Source organism: Larimichthys crocea, chromosome X (genome assembly GCF_000972845.2).
Source record: "Larimichthys crocea isolate SSNF chromosome X, L_crocea_2.0, whole genome shotgun sequence".
In the NCBI taxonomy this organism is placed as follows: Eukaryota; Metazoa; Chordata; class Actinopteri; family Sciaenidae; genus Larimichthys; species Larimichthys crocea.
In genome coordinates, this window is record NC_040020.1 from 21,609,057 (window position 1) to 21,628,576 (window position 19,520).

The 19,520-nt window shown below is 40.0% G+C and overlaps 1 protein-coding gene across 1 annotated transcript in view; it reads left to right on the forward strand.

The window, feature by feature from the left end:
• Positions 1 to 15,055, forward strand: part of si:dkey-106n21.1 (solute carrier family 23 member 2) — a 48,425-nt gene extending 33,370 nt beyond the window's left edge. The window contains exons 7-12 of the mRNA XM_019254608.2: positions 1,804 to 1,960; positions 4,694 to 4,947; positions 5,744 to 5,908; positions 6,677 to 6,785; positions 12,321 to 12,416; positions 13,186 to 15,055. Coding sequence (XP_019110153.2) covers positions 1,804 to 1,960; positions 4,694 to 4,947; positions 5,744 to 5,908; positions 6,677 to 6,785; positions 12,321 to 12,416; positions 13,186 to 13,370 — 966 coding nt within the window. The 3' untranslated portion in view covers positions 13,371 to 15,055. The remainder of the gene's footprint in view (positions 1 to 1,803; positions 1,961 to 4,693; positions 4,948 to 5,743; positions 5,909 to 6,676; positions 6,786 to 12,320; positions 12,417 to 13,185) is intronic.
• Positions 15,056 to 19,520: the final 4,465 nt, after the last annotated feature.

Consider the following 19,520-nt stretch of genomic DNA (forward strand, 5'->3'; position numbering starts at 1 on the left):
TATAAACGAGATACAAGAAAGTGATATTTAAATTGTCCAGTCTGGCAGTGTGTGCTATATAATCATTAGATAACAAATGCAACTAGATTTTTCATCTAAACTCAGTCTCTTACTTTCATTGTAAAAAAAGCAGATGTGTAAGTACATAAGTGTTTTTATCTCCATTATCGAAACCTCAGTGTACATTGATTTCATCTTATATAGCCTACCAGTAAATAGTGTACAGGAACTGCAGACTTACACTCGATCCACAGAATTTGAGTTGAGCAAACACAACCCCAATGCGAGTCTTTTGTGGGATCATGTGAGCTCTGTTTTTAAGCTCTTCAACGATGACTGGTAATGACTGTTATTACCTGTCGAGTAAAGATGGTGAGGGGCTGACACGGAGAATGTGTTTAAACCTTTATTTATCTGAGGATCGACTTATTGAGCATGCATCCAATGAACCATAATCCTCTACTGGTCAGAACTTGGTGGATACATGCATGCAAAAGTTATTTACACTGTGACAAGAGAGCCACATGTTTTGCACTTTAACATCAATAAATATGACATTGGTGACATATTTTCTAAATAAATTATGTTGGCAACAGGTTAGAGGTTGGTTGACCATGCTTTGAAGCTCCTTGATGGTGTGTGTTTGTACAACTCCTTGAAGGTTTTATTTAGGAGGGTGGTGAGGAAAGAATATACAGAGTCATAGAGGTTAAACGAATGACAAAAACAGAAAACTGAATGCAGAAGGTCTGACAAAGACCAGATTTTGAGTCAGTTTGGCTCCAGGGTTCAGTCTTTGGAATGCTTTGTGTATTGCAGCTCTACACATTCACAAATCCCCACAGGTCTCTTGATCTTACAGTAAACAAGATTAATCTTTTATTCATCAGTTTCTATTGTCAATAGAAACTGCAAAGTTTAATATATGGTAAATATCGTGAATGAAAAGCCAAGGATTACATAGGAGCTTATGAAGAGGTTATTCAATCCATCATCCAGTAGTACACACATTTTTTTTTTTTTTTACAAAGTCCTATTCATCGTTAAGTGTCCGTATAATGCATGGTATACCTCAGCCTGTCACTTCAATCATTCATATAATTTCTAGTTAAAATATGCCCTATTTGTGGATCTCATTCAATTCATCTTCCTCTCAGATCCTAAAGGTGGTGTCAAGATGACATCAAAGCAAAAATAAACTAAATCCTAACTAAATAAAAACTTTCTGGCATGTTTTTCTTTCCTAACTCCACATTTGAATGCATTCTTGTGCGCAACTCTTTACTCCCACGCACTTCCCGTGCAAACGCAATCCGAAGTGTGCACCAGTGCCAATGATGTGCCGCATGGAGATACACAGCCTCAGATTTAATGCAAGCGATAAACATTACAGTAACATTATTCATTATGAAACTGGTCCTTGTGATCCAGCATTCCAGCCTTTTAGATTTTCATATTTAAACAATTCAGTAAAGGAGTCCCTTTACAGAAACTTATGCTCCAGAAGATTATTACCCAGCAGCTGTGGTTGCAGTTAGGGTTGGACTGATTCATTGGATGATTCATTGGACTGTCACTGGCTTTTGGCTTTTTTTTGGACTACCAAGTAGGCTAAATGATGCTAGGTATACAGGTGAGTATAACATAATTGAGTCAAATACTCTTCAAGGTGCAGTGAATACTGTCTCACCAGACGTTAGGAGTCGCTTAAAACAGTTTCAGTAATGTATGTTTTTTCTTAATTTAATGTCAGTTTAAATGCACACTCTGTATATGTGAGACACTCTGTATCTGATATTCCAGGCTTTGTTCGGGATGTGTGGTGCCTGGCTGGTCTGCTTCCTATTGACCGTCTTTGACGTCCTCCCTTCAAAGTCTGATGAGTACGGCTTCTCTGCCAGAACTGACATCAACCTAAATGCTGTGACAAACTCCCCTTGGTTCCATGTGCCTTACCCAGGTATGTGCGTCAAGATCATAGTGTGATTTTAGTAGTTGGAACAATCATTGGGATGGAGTAAAGTGTATAGTGTATAGCATGCATTTCACAATGGCTGTCATAAGAGCTGGTCTATTAAAGGATAGAAGTTTTAATAAAGACAAGGACAAGAAGCCACCTGAGCAAGATTAACATGTGGTTTATCTGTTTTGAGGAACGTGCTCATTTCTATAAAATCTATTCTTTGGGTGGACCTTTTGACAAAAAAAAGGATTTGTGGAGTTCAGAGAACTTACTTGCTGAGTCAGTTTCTTTATTCATAAATGTGAATGGCAAGTGAGTTTTATGACTTTTTGATTAATTGCATACAGCGCTTGTACTGTACATTCACTGAAACTCTGTAATCCACAGAATATAACCTACAGTGATAACAGGAACAGCACCAACATGTTCCCTATTAAGATTGTGCACAATGTTATTGGCAAGACTATTCAACATGCATACATGGTTATAAATTATAGATATTTACAACAACAACAATAACAACAGAATAAAACATGAAAACTACTCATTCTGTTATCCTAATATGAACCTGAACCACTTGTTTCATGTGTGACAAAAATTTTGTTTTGAGCATGAAAATATTCTCCTGATTGGACACAAGGCATTTATAATTAAGATGGCTGTTAAACCCAAGACAAGCTTATGCATCTCAATCAAAAAACTACTGACTAATCTGCTGACTGCAGAGCTAGTATTTTAAGACGGATTCGTGAATATGAACACATGCATTTTTATTTATGCATCTTGATGCATTTTGGTCTGGAAACCAGAGTGCCTGGTTCAAGTCCAGCATGGACCAAAGTATGGAAGGTGGACTGATAGCTGGAGAGCTGCCAGTTCACCTCCTGGGCACTCCTCCCAGGGTGCTGCTCTGTGTAGCTGCCCATCACTCCACCATCTCTCCACATTTGCCTTGTGTCCTTTTTTGTGTGTGTGGTTGGATTTGGGGGAAAATACATGTGAAAAACTTCAGTGAAAAAAGAATTTCCCCTTGAGGCCATTGAAGCCAAGATGTTCACATACCTGATCTTTATCTTTTTAAATGTTTGACACGTTCACCTGTTGATGTCTGCCTAAGAAAACACACTGGTCTTCTGTTTAATAACTTCATCATAACATCAACAGTTGTATATTTTTCCAGAAGAAATTAGGCCTGCAGCGGCATGAATACACTGAAGTAACACTAAAGAAAAAACACCCCCTATCTTGCAAACACAAACTTGCAGCAAAGTGCCTGAGATTACAATGTATGTAGAATGCACATGTATCCATAATCATGTGCTTGTATGTATTAATGTTGATGAACTTAAATGTACACCTGGTTAAGGAAATGATTACGTTTGAACATTTAAGACTATTTACAAGATTCAAGATTCAAGACCTCTTTATTGTCATTTCACAGCACTGTAAAACCATACAAAAAATGCACTACCGAATAAATTAAGAAGATAATAAAATAAATAGGTCTGATGAGTCTAATTTGAGAATTAGTAGGATTAGTTTGATTGATTGACTTTGATTGAGTTCAGTTGTCTGATGGCAGTGGGGTAGAAGCTATTTGAAATATATGAAAAAGGTACCAAAAGGTTTTTATACTTGATGAGATGGAAAGGTCCGCATATTAAAGAATGTATGATGTAAACAGATTTATCTAATGCAAGCGTGCAGTGACTGCTTCTTCTACTCTCATGAAGAATTCATGTCACGACTAACCCTTACAGTCCTCCACTCCAAAAAAAGTTATAGAGAACTTATTTGGTGTGTGTGCTGACTTGAGCACTAAAGCACACATCATCTTTGAGTAGTTGTGAAGTTCACTGTCAGTCTGATTATGCAACTTTCTGACAAGGACATAATCCCTCACTGGCTTCCAAGCCATATACTTTGAGGTTGTTTTAGTCAAAAGCATCACCAGGGATTCGAATCTGGGTTCATGCTTCACGTGTCCAGCTTTCTTTCTTTCTTGTTAAAGAAATCATAATGTTGATATTATGTGGAGATTAAAGCATGTAGAGATGAACATTTGTGCGATGAAAATACCATTTTTGTGTCAGTGTTTTGTCTTCCAACCATTTTGTGAAGGAAAAATTCAACAATATTTAAAATTTTGACCAGATACTTTTGTATGTAGTTGTGTACAACTGGATCACCTGCTGAGTTATTTGGGTGAGAAATTCTATCATCCAGAAAATTAGGTTTCTGCTGTGACTGCTTTCACAGTATTAAAATCCTGAAAGATGTTACAAAATAAAATCTTGATGATATTTGAATCTGAGATGTTTGTATAACAGATCATTTTAAGTTGGTGTTGTGTCAGAATAAACCTTTGGTCTGGCAGATGTTGCCATTGCTTCTCTAAAAATCCCTCGGTGGTGTATAAGCAAAACACATCTGTCTTTTAAGAGACTCTTGGCTTCTCAGGTGATCTGGTAGCAGTATGTGAGACATTCCCTCAGTCAAAAGAAAATATGGAACATTCAGCTCTTCAGAGAGTACCATCTCTCCTACCATCAACAACTGGACATAATAAATCTACCCCCCTCTAGAACTGTCACAGTACTTATTGCTGTACTAATATTCCTTAGTCACACTGTGCCTTGACTGTTTCCCTAAGTCGCTCTGGAAAAAATGTCAGCTAAATGACTAAATGCAAATGTAAAAAAGTTAAGTATGCCTACTCTGTGCCCATAGGTCAATGGGGTATGCCCACAGTGAGTGTGTCTTCAGTGTTGGGTATGATGGCAGGGGTCTTGGCATCTACCATGGAATCAATCGGTGACTACTACGCTTGTGCTCGCTTGTCTGGTGCCCCTCCTCCACCGACTCACGCCATAAACCGAGGTATCGCTGTGGAGGGCATTGGCTGTATTCTGGCTGCACTGTGGGGAACTGGAAATGGCACCACCTCCTACAGCCAGAACATTGCTGCACTCGGAATTACCAAGGTATACGTCACAATCACCATCTCTCATGTCTTAGAACTCTTTAAGGCAGGGGTCGGGAACCTTTTTGGCTGAGAGAGCCATGAAAGCCACATATTTTAAAATGTATTTCCGTGAGAGCTATATAATATTTTTTACCACTGAATACAAAATAAATGCGTACATTTTTAAGTAAGACCAACAATTTTAGAGTATAATAAGTCTCTGAATTTATTCTTATTAATAGTGTTAGCTAACCAATAGTAAATAAAATACTTCTAAACATTAATGGTGCTGCATGGTCCTGATCGTGCACCAACCCCCATAGCCGCCCCAACACCGCTGTGTTTCTGATGTGGACGCACATGCACACATACTTGTGAGTGAAATCTACGGTCGTTAGCCAATAAGCAGTTTTTTCCTAAAACACAGCAAGGACAGTTCAGAAACTATTCGTAATGAGTTAAAAATAATTTTTAAACAGACAAAGTAGTTTTCAAGACTGCATATTGCTAGCGGATCTATTTTCTGACCCAGACTGCATACCGCCACTTGATCTTTGAGGAGCTGTCTTCCACTCCAGATAAAACCTGATGCTACCACTGAATGTTTTATGGGCTTTGCAGGCTTGACCTGAATTCGTTTACTGACTCTGCTTTCTCTGATGATTCACATCTACAGCCAACTCAGAATGATTGCATTTTGCTCAATAAAACGTGTTTTTCAGGGATTTTACTCACACAACCAGCGTGGTAAGAGCAATGAATTAACCCATCATGTATACACTAGATAATGACTTCCTGTGCTCATTTAAAACCAGGTTGGCAGCAGACTGGTCCTCCAGACGACTGGGATTCTGATGATTGTCCTGGGAATATTTGGAAAATTTGGAGCAGTTTTTATTACCATCCCAGACCCGGTCATTGGAGGCATGTTCCTCGTTATGTTTGGAATGATCGCAGCAGTGGGCATATCCAACCTCCAGGTAAACACATTTCAATATTTTAACGTCATATTTTATATGGTGGACACTTATCTAAAGCACCTGTTATGTCCCACAGACACAAAACTCCTTGAACTAGATAGTTGGCTCCAGGGGTGCTGATCTGGCAATAACCCTGTGAAATACAACTAAAAAGAGAAGAATCATATTGGGATCAGTTAAATATACTGAGTTGGGGTAGAGAAGTCTCACCCACGCAGTGTATTTTTCCCATAAGGTTTTTTTTTCTCTTTGTAAAAAAAGATGAAACATAATTCAAGGGTTTTGTGTCCATACTCTAATGATTATTTTGTTTGCGATGAACTATCACTCCCTTGAGTCTTAGTCACCGGTCTCACAATCTTGTACAGTATATTATTTTTAGACAATAATTGGTTGCAATGACAAGGTGCTCATATTTAGCATAGACAGAAAACCCCACTATCACATTTCAGTTTTTCAAAAAGACTAATGAAAGAAATCCTCAGTGGGAAAACACATGACAGCTCAAAGCTACTAGAACAGAAGTGACCTCAGAGGTGTGGCTGGAAAAATTTTGTTTTTTACGATTTCAAATGAATCAGTCAGAGCACTTTTACAGACTGGGTTGCCCCCAGTCTTGCCTGTGTTACCCTCTTATGAACAGATTAATGTGAATGCTTGGCCAGATTATAAAATGAGTTCAGAAGGAACTTTGAAAAAAAAAGATGGCTGCCAGCTAAGGCAGAACGACAAAAAAAAGTGTGTTTGTTTCTTGTTTTCTCCCTCCAGTATGTGGACCTTAACTCTTCCCGTAATCTCCTCATCCTTGGCTTCTCTACCTTCAGTGGTCTTGTGTTACCTACCTGGTTTCACTCCAATCCGGGCATCATTGACACAGGTAATTTTTAGATACCCACCCATACACACAGACATAACATACATGTGTTCTCGCTGACTAAGCGCACATTCAGAAAGGATCAGGGACTCCAGCAATTCTTAGCAGGGTTGTCTGGTGGTGGGGCAGTGGACTGCTGGTGCGGAAATGCATGACCCCCACTGAAATGAATTGAAAGACCTCCGTTTTTGCCACAGTTCCTGATCCAGTCTAAACCACCACTAAGGCTAATTAAGAACAGCCCATAAGATTTGATGATCAGATAGGGGCATCACTGAAAGACTGAGTGTAATGAATTGGGGGACAGGTAGAATATGATCAGTCACATCAGTGGCCAAGTGGCTGACATTCAACATAGATGACAAGAACACAAAACCATTATGTTCACAGGTCCGGTTACCTCTGTAATATGAGAATATATTTCGGTGTATTATTGTTCTTTTAGGCCTAAATAAGGTGATCAGTTGTCTGTGGGTAAAGCAATGGTCTTACCGTGCAAATTTGGTAGCTTACATGTTGAAAAGCACCATCCTGAACCGTTACAGATAGGGATATCCATCAAAAACCTTTTACTGCTTTATTAGGGTCTACTTTATACAGAAAAACCAAGGTACCAGAGGAAAAAATGTTAAACTTTCATAAAACATGGCTGTTATAGAGGTGGAGGACAGAGAACTACATCAGAGTGGGGTAAACTTAATCCTATGATAATAACTTGTTGACGTGTTAATGGCACTGGTTTATTTCCAAGCACCAATATGTGTCAACTGTTATCAAATTTGTTCCCTAGTTTAGTTCATCCCAGTAACTTCACTACATCTCATCTGTATCTGAGTTGTGCTTCGACCCCACTGACTGTGTGATCTGTTCTGTTTTTTAGCGAATCAAGAAACAATGCCAATTGACACAGACTGTTAATCCCTTTCAGGGGAGTGGCACATGGTACATTGCCAGTCTAAGCTTCTAAGGCCAATGCGTTAACAAATCCCACAATCCCATATGGCACACACTTGTTCATCTTTAGTCTTTAACCTACATTTGAAAGTGGCAATGAAAACCTTTTTGTCTTACATGGCCCTGAACTTTGTTTGTTTGTTTGTTTGGTTGGCAGTTTAAGGGTAGAAATGCTAGTTAGTTTGTATCTCAGTGCCACCATGTCAACCACTGTGTGTTCATTTGGGTGTAGGAAGCTGTTCGGCCTGTAGGTGGCACTGGTGGGGGGTTTTGCTCTCTTGATTGATCTTGATAATTTATCCTAAATAGATGTGACTTTAGCTTCTTATCCCTGGGGTGGATTTATCAATTTTTAACAGGGGGTGATGGGAGCACACATCCTAAAGGACATGTAGCTGCTATCTTCCACTGTTCATTCTCTAGAAAAGTAATGACATGTCAATGTTTACAAAACTTCACACTGAGTGAACAAGACCAACCCCCCCGCAAATTGCTACAAGCTCTGTTAATTTCTGATCCACTTTTATCTGTCTACTTCAGCACTATGGACAGTACTATGATTTATTGATACATAACACAGTTATGCTACTGATATTTCAGAACCTTGGTTGGGGGGCCATAAGCATTTTTAAATCTCAGTCATAACTCTTTAATGTACGGAGCCCCTAAAGGGACATGGGGGAAAAATTGACGTTTCTAGTGAGCACAAGATACTTTCTCGTGCGCACCAAAAAAGTATCTGGTGCGCACGAGATACTTTCTTGTGAGTATCTCGTGCTCACGAGAAAGTATCTTGTGCTCACGAGAAACCTTGGGTTAAGAACAGGCAGTTGGAGAGAGGGCTGGCTCAATTCGTGGCAGCGGCAGCTAGTAGTGGCATTTAAATGCCGCGACAGCTGCCACGGACCTGCCGCTGTGTGTGTGTGTGTGTCATGACAGCTGCCACTGACCTGCCGCTGTGCGTGTGTGTGTGTGTGTCGGTGTCTGGCACTGCCACCGCAAATACTGCTGTTATGGGCATTTGTTTTTATTTTGTAAGACAGTCGTCAGTGTTGTGTCCCTGGTATTGGCATTTCCATTACGCGATTTGTGTCGCAGTGATGCCGGTGTCTGGGGCAGGTGACCTGCCACGGCAACTACTGATGCTTTGATCATCTGTTTTGATTTTTTATCTTATAAAACAATCATTGTTGTATTGGACTTGATGGAAGTAACATTACCATCATGTGATTTCTGTATTAGCATTTGCATTGATTTTAATTAATGTTTCAACATCTCTCTCAACCGCAGCTGCTACGGACCTGCCGCTAAGGCGGTGGCAGCTGCCTCAGATCCCGGCAACTGTCGTGACACACACACACACACACACACACAGCGGCAGGTCCGTGGCAGCTGTCTCAGACGCTGGCAGCTGCCGCGGCATTTAAATGCCACTACTAGCTGCCGCTGCCACGAATTGAGCCAGCCCTCTCTCCAACTGCCTGTGCTTAACCCAAGGTTTCTCGTGAGCACGAGATACTTTCTCGTGAGCACGAGATACTTTCTGGTGCGCAAGAGAAAGTATCTTGTGCTCACTAGAAACGTTTCACTTTTTTTTTTCCCCCATGTCCCTTTAGGGGTTCCGTATTAATGAGATCTATTCTGCAAATAATTTTTATTTTTCTACTGTTTATTTCCATTACAATCAATTTGGTTGTTGTTGTAGGTTGTAAAAAGTTCAAAATTATGAATTAATATTTATGAACCTCATTTGTAACCTGACAGCTTTTATAAAAGGTTCAAGGGTTCCCACTTGAATTAGGATTCTTGGGTGACAGAGTGCAATGTCCTTACACATCACCAGCCTGGTTTAATCTGGGTTAAACAGGGTTTAGTGGTTGCATGCCACTACTGCTGCGTCTTCCAGTATACACAAATGGCAGTGGTTGTAGATACAAAGATGATGGATTATGTCTATTTCACTTCAGTAGTGTCTTTACTGGTAAGAAGAGCAAGCAGAAAGGAACTGGACAAATTAAACTGTAGAGAAAATAATACTAATAAACACAAAAAAGTGAATTATTTGTTGTAAATTTAGTCAAATTCTCTATCTAAAAACAATACACACATTCCAAGAACTCATATATGTACAAACAGACACGCAACAGGTAAAACTCAATTACATTAATCTAGCCGTGAAACATTAATCCTGCAGATGCAGTTAAGCCATCTGGAGTTTGTACAAATACAAGTCTGATCATTTAGAAATCTTGGAACCTTTAAGAGATCAATAAAAGGCTATCAGTTGATGATTCCCTACTTTTGATGACACATTGACCACCTCCTATAAGGCACCATCAAAAGAGCAATTCTCAAGATTAAACAGCTCGCTGCAGACATAAGACCTTGATCCCATGAATCATGTGATGCAACTGTCTCCCAGGAAGGTGCTAATCCAGAGTTCAACACTGAGCATGAGGGTTTGTCTGGTTTTCTCAGGTCTAGGCTGCTTACCTTCCAATCCTCTTGGCGAGGCGCCATATCAGTGGCTGTAATCCGTGCAGATCAGATAAAGCACTCTTACCCCAAGTTCTTCCCCAGCCTCAACACATTTAGCTGATAGCGCCACACAGGACGCCTGTCAGCGCTCTTTGTAAACAAACTGCACCCAGACGTCTTTAGATGTACAGGCTGTTGGATTTAAAATCAACTGAGTGTGTGCCTTGAACTTTTGACTTGTGCCACTCTGGGCAGGAAATGTGTGTGTGTCTGAGTGTCTTTGTTGGCATGGGTTCTTTGAACAAGAGTGTGTTCAGAGTCAAACTACGTCAGCACTGTTTGCAATTCTTGATTCAATTCAATACAACTTCATTAAGCAGTTTATTGCCTGAGGGGCATTATGAAAGTTGGGAATCGGACATACAGGCATTCAGATCTTCAATGGCACTCTGTATTCACTCGTGCTCGTGGCCACATGCCACAAGAAAGGCCAGCTGTGACTCAGGATATTGGAGTGCCATGGTAGTCACAGAGGCTGTCCCTCATCCACCAAGCAATTTTCATTAGTCTGAATATCTGTGGAGCAGCAGACTTCACAAGACTCTCCTGTGAGAGCCCTCCTAGCTTAATGTGCTCTCTATTATAACAACTACTCTATACCAGGCCTGCCATGTGGCCTTTATGGGGTGCTCAGTGCAAAACCAGCAAAATGTTCCCTTTTTAAGTTAGTTTAACCTATTTCTCATTCATTTTTTCATTTCAAAAGTGTTGTAAATACTTACACTGAGTTGATGAAGATAATATTTCAGCATATATTAAGCTCTAAGGTATGTTTTCTCACACTCTGGTGGGATCCAGCCATTCTGTTATTCCATTTAAATAAAAACAACATACAACATTGTCATTGGATCTAATCTGTGGTTTATCAAAAATTCCAGCCTCCACCTCTCCAGATATAGTTATCCCAAAGTATATACAGTATGTACTGGCTAGATATCACTCAGGCTAAGTGAGAAAATATGTCTTCTTTATTCTGTGAACTAGGTAAACTGATCATTTAGCTTCCCATTATGACAACGGGTGGTAATCGGACCAAAGAGGAGGACGCTGGGTTCACAAATGGTACAGAGTTTATTCAGAAAAACAGGGGAAGACCTCAGGCTGAAGGTCGGGGGGATCTCTGTGGCCCAATGACTGGGTCTGTGGGAAGTGAGGTGGGGGGTTGGGAGACACGACAGGGGGAGAGGACGACGGTGAGGATGAGGTGAGGGTCCGGGAGAGGGTCAGAGAGAGGAGCGGGTTCAAGCTGGCAGCTGCTGAGCAGGGGTTGGTGATCTTAAGCACAGGAACCACAATGTCAAAAAAACAAGGCAGGAAACATGGGGAGGGAAAAAATACAGGAGAACCAAGAAAAAAGCACTGGGAGTAAGATCAACTGGGAAGAGGAGCCTGATTAGTTACCATGGGGGAAACTGTAAAGATCTGGCAAAGAGTGAGTGGAGAACTGGTGTATTTCATCAGAAGGAGTAATGACCAGATGAGCTTCAGGTGTGTGCTGCAGCAACTGCCTGCGACTGGGGCCCGCCCCTAGGAGGAAGGTAGAAACACACAAAGAGGGGAAGAGAGCAACACCATAGGCAGCACAGACGTGGATGTAACACCTACTACTATTTGGGCTTAATCTTTGCTTCATGAATGTCATTTGATGAAACGTTGAATGTCTTGCACTTGACAATACCTAGCATCGTGTAAAATTCAAGGTATACGGCTCAGAGTCTTTTGCATGCAGAGATATGGGTTGTTTTGACCGAGAAAGCTTTTCTGGCCAGGTATGACATGCATCCTTCAGATGAATCACACGTGTACTGCGTGTGGATTGGCTGTTATCCTGTCCAGAAGGATTTAGTGTCAGGCCCCAGTTGTTTTTGGTTTTGGTTCAAGGCAGCTTTTATTTCTTTCAGCTTCAACTTAAAGCAGAACTCTGACATCTGAGGAGGAAGCAAGAGCAAAGGGAATCTCCCTACAAGATTTTTTTTTTTTCCACAAGCTATTGAAATGTTATTTCAAACAAATTAATAAATGACATTTATTTATTTCTGTTTGCAGGAATAAAAGAGTTGGACCAAGTGATTGTAGTGCTCTTCACCACACATATGTTCATCGGAGGATTCTTTGGGTTTATCCTGGACAACACCATTCCAGGTATATGACAAAATACTAAGAATAAAGTAGAGTTGCACGATACCCACGGTATACACGGTACCCCGCGGTGCCAAATCATAACCGTCGCTACTATACTAGAAATTTTACACGACGGTACTACCGTGGATTACTATACTACCGGTGCCAGTCTCCGCTACATAGCGGCCGCCTCTGCTCTCCTCCCGGCTTCTCACTGCATGCTACTCCTTTGTAAACAAACCAACATGGAACCGCAACCGAACTACACAGCTGCTGAATGATTGGCTGTTTGCCTGTTACTGGTGACGTCCAGGGATATGATAGGCTGTTTCCGCACGCTGGGTTCGCCCGTCTGTTAGCTGATTGGCTGTTCGTGTGTTTCTGCCGGCAAGAACAAACTCCGCGAAGACAGCTCCGCTTCGATAGAAACTCGCTTCAAAACAAACAACAAGCTAAAGTTCTGTCTCGCCCAGACACGAGACAACACACTCACCATGGCAGAAGCACCGGGCCCGAGCAGCGAGTCTGCCGTGGCGTCTTCGTCAGTGGCAACACTAATTTTGCTTAAAAAACAAACGTCGTTGTTTGAAACTAACTTGTACAAATACATTGCAGTTTATAAAAATAATAATAATAAAAAAAGGCCGCAGTATCGCGATAATACCCGGAACCGCGATACTTTGTCTGGTATAGTATCGTGGTTACTCATTTTAGTATCGTGACAACTCTAGAATAAAGTATCAAACAAGCATAACATCACTACCTTCTAATGCTGATTCATCTTTTACAGGCACCGACAAGGAGCGGGGAATAAAGAGCTGGCAGGACAAGGTGCAACAGGGAAGCAAAAACACGTGTGACCAGTCGTGCTATGATATCCCTTTCTGCAATGCTGTTTTAAAACGGCTTAGATGTTTCCAGTACCTGCCCTTCCTCCCTTCGTACAAGACCACTCAGCAGGGGACATCCAAGTAATGTAAAAAGTAAAGTGTTAACTTACAGGGTAGTTGGCCTCTTAGCCCTTTAGTAATTGGTGAGCATTAAAAAAGAAGTAAAAGGAGGCACTTGCATCTAAAATTGGCTTCTATGTTCATTTAAATATTATTGGCACAGATGTAAACCATCATTATGTTGTTTAATTGTTCCTACATTAGTTTTGTTGATATAAAACATCACTGTGGGGTGATAGTGTTGCCACTTCATAAGGGTACTGAGGTAGAACTATCCTGGCCCTCTTTACTATGAGTAGCATAGAGTAACAACTGAGTGAATAAAAATGTAATAATGCACAGTGAAGGAGGTTCTGTTTAATAAGTACTAAATAATCTTATATCTTCTTTGGCATCCCATCTATTATTTTGTCCTCATATACAGTGAAACACCATTTATTGAATTTATAGAACAAAACTGAGCTCCTCCTTTCAACAAAATCAACCCCTTCCATGTCATTTCTAGGTTAATAAAACATGTGTAGTGCCTGAATAAGCAAAGTGCAGCATGATACACTTAGGAGGAGTCAGTAGTTGTTACATTTATCTAGGTGACACTTTGAAGAATCATGCAACTTTATCAAATATGCTGAACTACTTCAAAGAGATTAAGTTGTATTTTTGTTTTGGACTTTTTGTTATGGCCAAGGTGCAGTATGAGTTTTCAGCCTAAGACAAACAATGAGTAGATGTCAGTGGGGCGCTTGTTCAACCTTTGAGCTACACTTTGAGTTTGCTGAGCAGTAGCTGAAACATTTTGTCAATTTAAACATCCATTGTATAACATTTATGGGGATCTACTGGCAGAAATGGAATGCAATAAGCATCATTAGTGTATAGTAACCTGAAAATAGGAACTCTTATGTGTTTTATTACCGTAGTATGAGTCTTTTATATCTACAGAGTGAGCGGGTCATCTGTCATGTTGCCATGTTGAACCAGTATGTTTCTACAAACCCAGGACAGACAAATCAAACACTGGCTCTAGAAAGGACCTTTTGCATTTTTTAAGAGTTTTACATCCATCATAGATTCTCCTTCATGCTTGGAACAGGAAGATGAGGCGAGTAGTCTTCAGTTGCTTGCAATCTGCAACTTTACCACTGGATGCCACTAAAACCGACACACTGGACCTTTAAGATTTTAAACATCTCTTAGGTGTGAAAAGCTTTTCAAAACTTTCAGCATGCACCAAATCTTTCCATTACCCATGTTTCTAAAATGCCTCATTTTTTGTGGCCAACATCCAAGTGATATTCATGTATGAATAAATGTATGTAATGCTCAAGTCAGAAGAGTCAGAAGTGGTATGAATGAGTCAGTGTTCAATAAATGTAATGAAGCTACTGAAGTTACTGTTCAGGTGTTACAAATATGTTGTAACATGTTTTCAGTAGGATACATGCTACCTCAAAAAAATCAAAAACAGTAACTTACAAAAACAAATAATTGGATAATGGAAGTTTTTATCTTAAAAAATCTGAAAATGTGATGTCTTTAAAAGCAATTTTCCTCATTAAGGTCACTGCTTTATACATTCCATTTGTGTCACTGTATAGAAATACAGTGAATGTTTAATTTTTAAACATGTTTTTACATTTCTGAACACATGTAATTATACTACATTTTATACTATAATTGTATTAATAAATGCATTAAAGTTTCTATGAATCAGTCCTGAACTCTGACAATAAAGTTGTCGTCCTTCTTGTTTTACTTATTTCAGCTTGAGATATTTAGATTAGATTTTTACATTCTATTCATGGCAAGTATTTATTTATTTATAGTTTCCAGTTTCCCATTTATATGATTCAGTGTGTGTATTCATTCTTTTAGTATGTCATAAAAGCAGTAAAATCAGTAATGAGAGTGAGTGATGGACAGTTTTATTAATCCATGCAATACAAAAGCACATGTTTTAATAAACATTGTTAAAGCAATTTTCTTATTAGCTTTCAGGTCCTGTATTACTGTAAAACAATCCAGTATGCTACCTTTAATTTAACAAACCAATGCTTTCTCTCTCTCGAAATGCTTTCTGGTTTTCCATCTGGAAACTGAGTTTCCTGATGGACAGTAAACAAACTGATATAAACTATAGCTGCTGTTAGTTCATGTTAGCTCAGTTTGTTAGCCTGGGCCCAGACTGAGTTCACAGCATTGCAGGAGTGTTACTGTTAGTACCACAGGTGTTTTGGAAAGAGAGACAGATGGGGGGCGACAGCAATGCCAAGAACCAGGGCCAGGTGAGCAGACATTTTAACCAGGCTTAGCAGAGGCAGAGCATGGGAGATGTGAAGAGACCTAACCCCTTAAATATACAGCATGCGGAACGGCTTCACAACGGCTCCACTCCGGAACAGCTGCGTACTCTGCCGTCCGCCAACTCACACATGATCCGTTTGTGATGCGCTCAGGTGCGTCTCCGCCGGCTACCGAGCATCGCGAGAACGCACGAGATCTCGCGAATTCACGCATTATCGCGCGATATTGCCAGCTGTAGTCTCTTTGACTCCTGCAATGGCATTCCACGCCGCATCTTTTTTCTGGTGTCCTTATAAAAAGGATGTGAGGTGTCATAAATGATTACGCCTGAAAACCCCTCACCTGTTGACTTCACGTCGGCCCCGCTCATTATGACGCGTTCTTGTAATGAAACTCCATCTGCGGTGAACACAGAGTATTTTATTTTGAAAATTTTATTTTGTATTTTGTAGCTGATTTTCTTCCCCGCACGGTCTGCTCTGTGCTAAATTTATGCAGCATGCTCCGGCGTCCATGAAAAATAGAAGCTCTGCGTATGTGTTGCGGAGGGCAACACATACGCAGTGGGGACGGAGACTGTGTGAGCTGACACATTGACTAACATGGAAACGTATTGGCTCTGTCGCTGTGGCAGGGCCGTTCCGGAGCCGTTCCGCATGCATGTATTTTAGGCTTAAGAAGATGGCAGAAAAAGCTAAGAAGAGGAAAAGCAGAGTGAGTAAGATGGAGATCCAGACAAGAGTAACTCTGGGACTGCCTTTTAGTTGTTGGCACTGAGCTGGGCTTCTTACTGCTGGACTAGCAAGTAAGTTTTGCTGGATTCTATGTCTTCTGTTTCTGCATTTGCTTGATGCTTGGCTGTTGGCAAACTTGTCAACTTGCTATTTTTTAAACACAGTTATAACAAATATGCATATACACAGTGTTGTCGAAATTTCTCAAAGTTGAGTCTAGGCATCACAATTTACAAAGACAAAAGGAACTGGTATCTTATGTTAAAAAGGGGGGATGTTGTGGAGGACATCTCTAGTGGTTGAAACAAAGAAACTGAATTTACTATTACAATTCCCCCTTTTGATTATTGATTAATCACTAACAGAAAAAAAAAAGGACAAAAGTTTTTCTTTTAATATTGATAATTGGATGGCATCAACTTCTTTGGGACTCCAGTGTCATAGACCTCCAACAACACACAGCAACAAAAATTGGGTTTTCAAAAGGGCCCCATACCTCTTTTAATTTGGATTCTCAGCCGCTGGTGTGTTCTCGGTCTGCAAAGAGGCGTTTCCGTGGAAGTATGTTCCATCCACCGGGTCACGAATATGTTTTTAAACTGAGGAATCCCCCTATTGGGAATCCAAACTCAGCTGTTCAGACATTTAAATATTTTAAACTTTATCCCCATATTTCCTTCTCGTAACATCCACAATCGGCCCCTCTGGAAGTCCAACCTCGACAGAGCTTTTACTCCCCATTCCAAATGGAGGTTGTGGACAACTACTACAATACAGACTTCTCTGTAAGGGTCGCTTAGTTTATGCTACAAGCGAAAAAAGCAAATCACTTCATTTAAGGATACAAGTAATTCAAGATCCTGGTCGCTTTGTTCATACTACAAGTGAAAAAAGCAAATTACTTGACACCGAATTGTTGTGGAAATTTCTCTGCTGTAGGTGCAGCTGGATAAATCTGATTGTGACGCTGTCCAGGAACACACTGCTGTAACCCTTCCTCACATCCCAGGATGTCTGTTTTCTCTTGTCTGTCCACCATCAGATTTTGTGTGCAGGAATCTCTTCCTTAGATACTTGGGAAGTTGGCTTTTATTGTCTGGAATTCCAACTCATGGTCTCATGAGGACCGCTTTCTCAAAGTAAAAACATGCTGGTTTATATGTCAAAAAGTTGAAAGAATACTTTTAAAACAGCAAGCAAAAAATTACAACTCAAAATACCAAATAAAAAAAATCAAACAAAAAAATTAAATTATAAAATACAAGATTGCAATGAAATCATTTGAGCAATCGTGTAAAATATTTGTTTTTGCCTTTGCTTTGATTACGATTCCAGCCTTCTCGTTTGCACTCCCTGACTTTTTGATTGCGGTTTTGACACAAACGTGCCTGGTGGGTGGGATTTCCATAGGTGCATTCCCATTGGCTTATTTATGTTCGAAGGACAGCTAAGCAAGCGTATGAAGCGTATGCCATACTCTGCTTCTGATTGGTTCTAACAATGTCATCACCGTTGTGACACAGTGCACCTGCTACTATGGCAATCAGTAAGAGTTATAATTGTTAATAATTTGTCAAAATTAACTGAATTGTAAACTGTAGGCATGTCCTGCCTTACCTCGGACTGCATTCTTCCATTCTTCAGGGGATCGTAGCCATAGTAGCAGGTGCACTGTGACTGCCCCAGCTTTCATTTAAGTTCATTAGAATATCATGGACTTTGATTGGACAGTCATTGTTTTTTTTGTTTGTTTGTTTTTTAAGTTGTCATTGGATATGTTGATTTGTCATTAAACTGAGTAACAAAAATTGATGTGTTGCTGCGTGAGTCCAACGTAAGTACTATAGTGTTTCGATTTCTCTCCACAACCATCGTGTCACTGTCCAACTGAACTTTCTTTGTAGGCAGGCAAACCTGTTTAGCACTTCACACACCCGTTGAAACCATTCATCTACCTCACTGAGGCATAACAGACAAATTGTGGTAATTATGTTATTAACTTTTATAGAGGTGGAAGAACTATCCATATCCTTTGTGCAAGTGAAAGTATTAACCCACTAAAAATCAATTAAAGAAATCTATTCCTCACTTAAGTAAAAATAAGTCTTACAAAGTACACATTCAAAACACTAACCATTTAGTTTATTAGTGAGGTAAAAAGTGCAATACCTTCTCTGAGATGTAGTGGAATAGAAGCATAAAGTAACATAAAATGGACACACTCAAGTTAAGTATAAGTATTTCAAATTTGCACTGTTGAAGACAATCTGGTGACGGAACTGTTGAACCACAATGAATTAGCAGATCAGTTATCAGCATCCAGATACCTAAATGCCCTTCCAGTTTGGGATAATTTTTTGTAGTGGGTACTCGCACTGTCAACAAGCTGCACCCTAGTTATTTTGGATCAAGAACTGGATCATCAGGCACCTCTGTGTCATTAAGTGGTACCACCCTAATTCAAAAGAATTGCCATTTAAAATTTAACAAAATAAAAACTGTAAACATTAGAATTCATCGCTTCACTCATCGCAGTTGTAGTGAACAAAACTGCTTTTTTAAGACCTACATTAGGACAAGAACCAATATTGCGGGGGAACAAACTATTCCACTGCAGCTTTGTGAGGTCAGACAATCTGCATATTATCTGAGGGGTCATCATGCCATCAGTTACTGTGGGTGGGTGTGAATGGGGGGTTTTGTTGGTTGGATTAATACAATTAAGGATCAGTTATATCAACGGTTAATTGTGTTAAGTTGATATCATACTTTGGGCTACATCTACTCAGTTGACTGCTTTCACTCCTTTAGGCTGTTGATGCTGGTGAATGCTGGGGACTTGTGATGACATGTTAGGAACCAACAACAATAATTGCAAAGTATTTTTTATGTGAAAACAGGCTTTGGAGGATTCCTCTGTGGACAAATAAGAATTGCGTTAAGTATGTGTATGTGAGTTTTTTGTAACTCACCCATTCAGTTATATTAAGGCTTAAAGTTATGCCCAATTAGCAGCGTGACAAGTGGGTGCTGTTACAGATGGCTTATTTAAGCACCCAGGTGTCATCCGGCCCACCTTAGCTCTGCCGATATTTAGACTAGCCAACCTTTTCTATGATTATGATTATGATTATGAC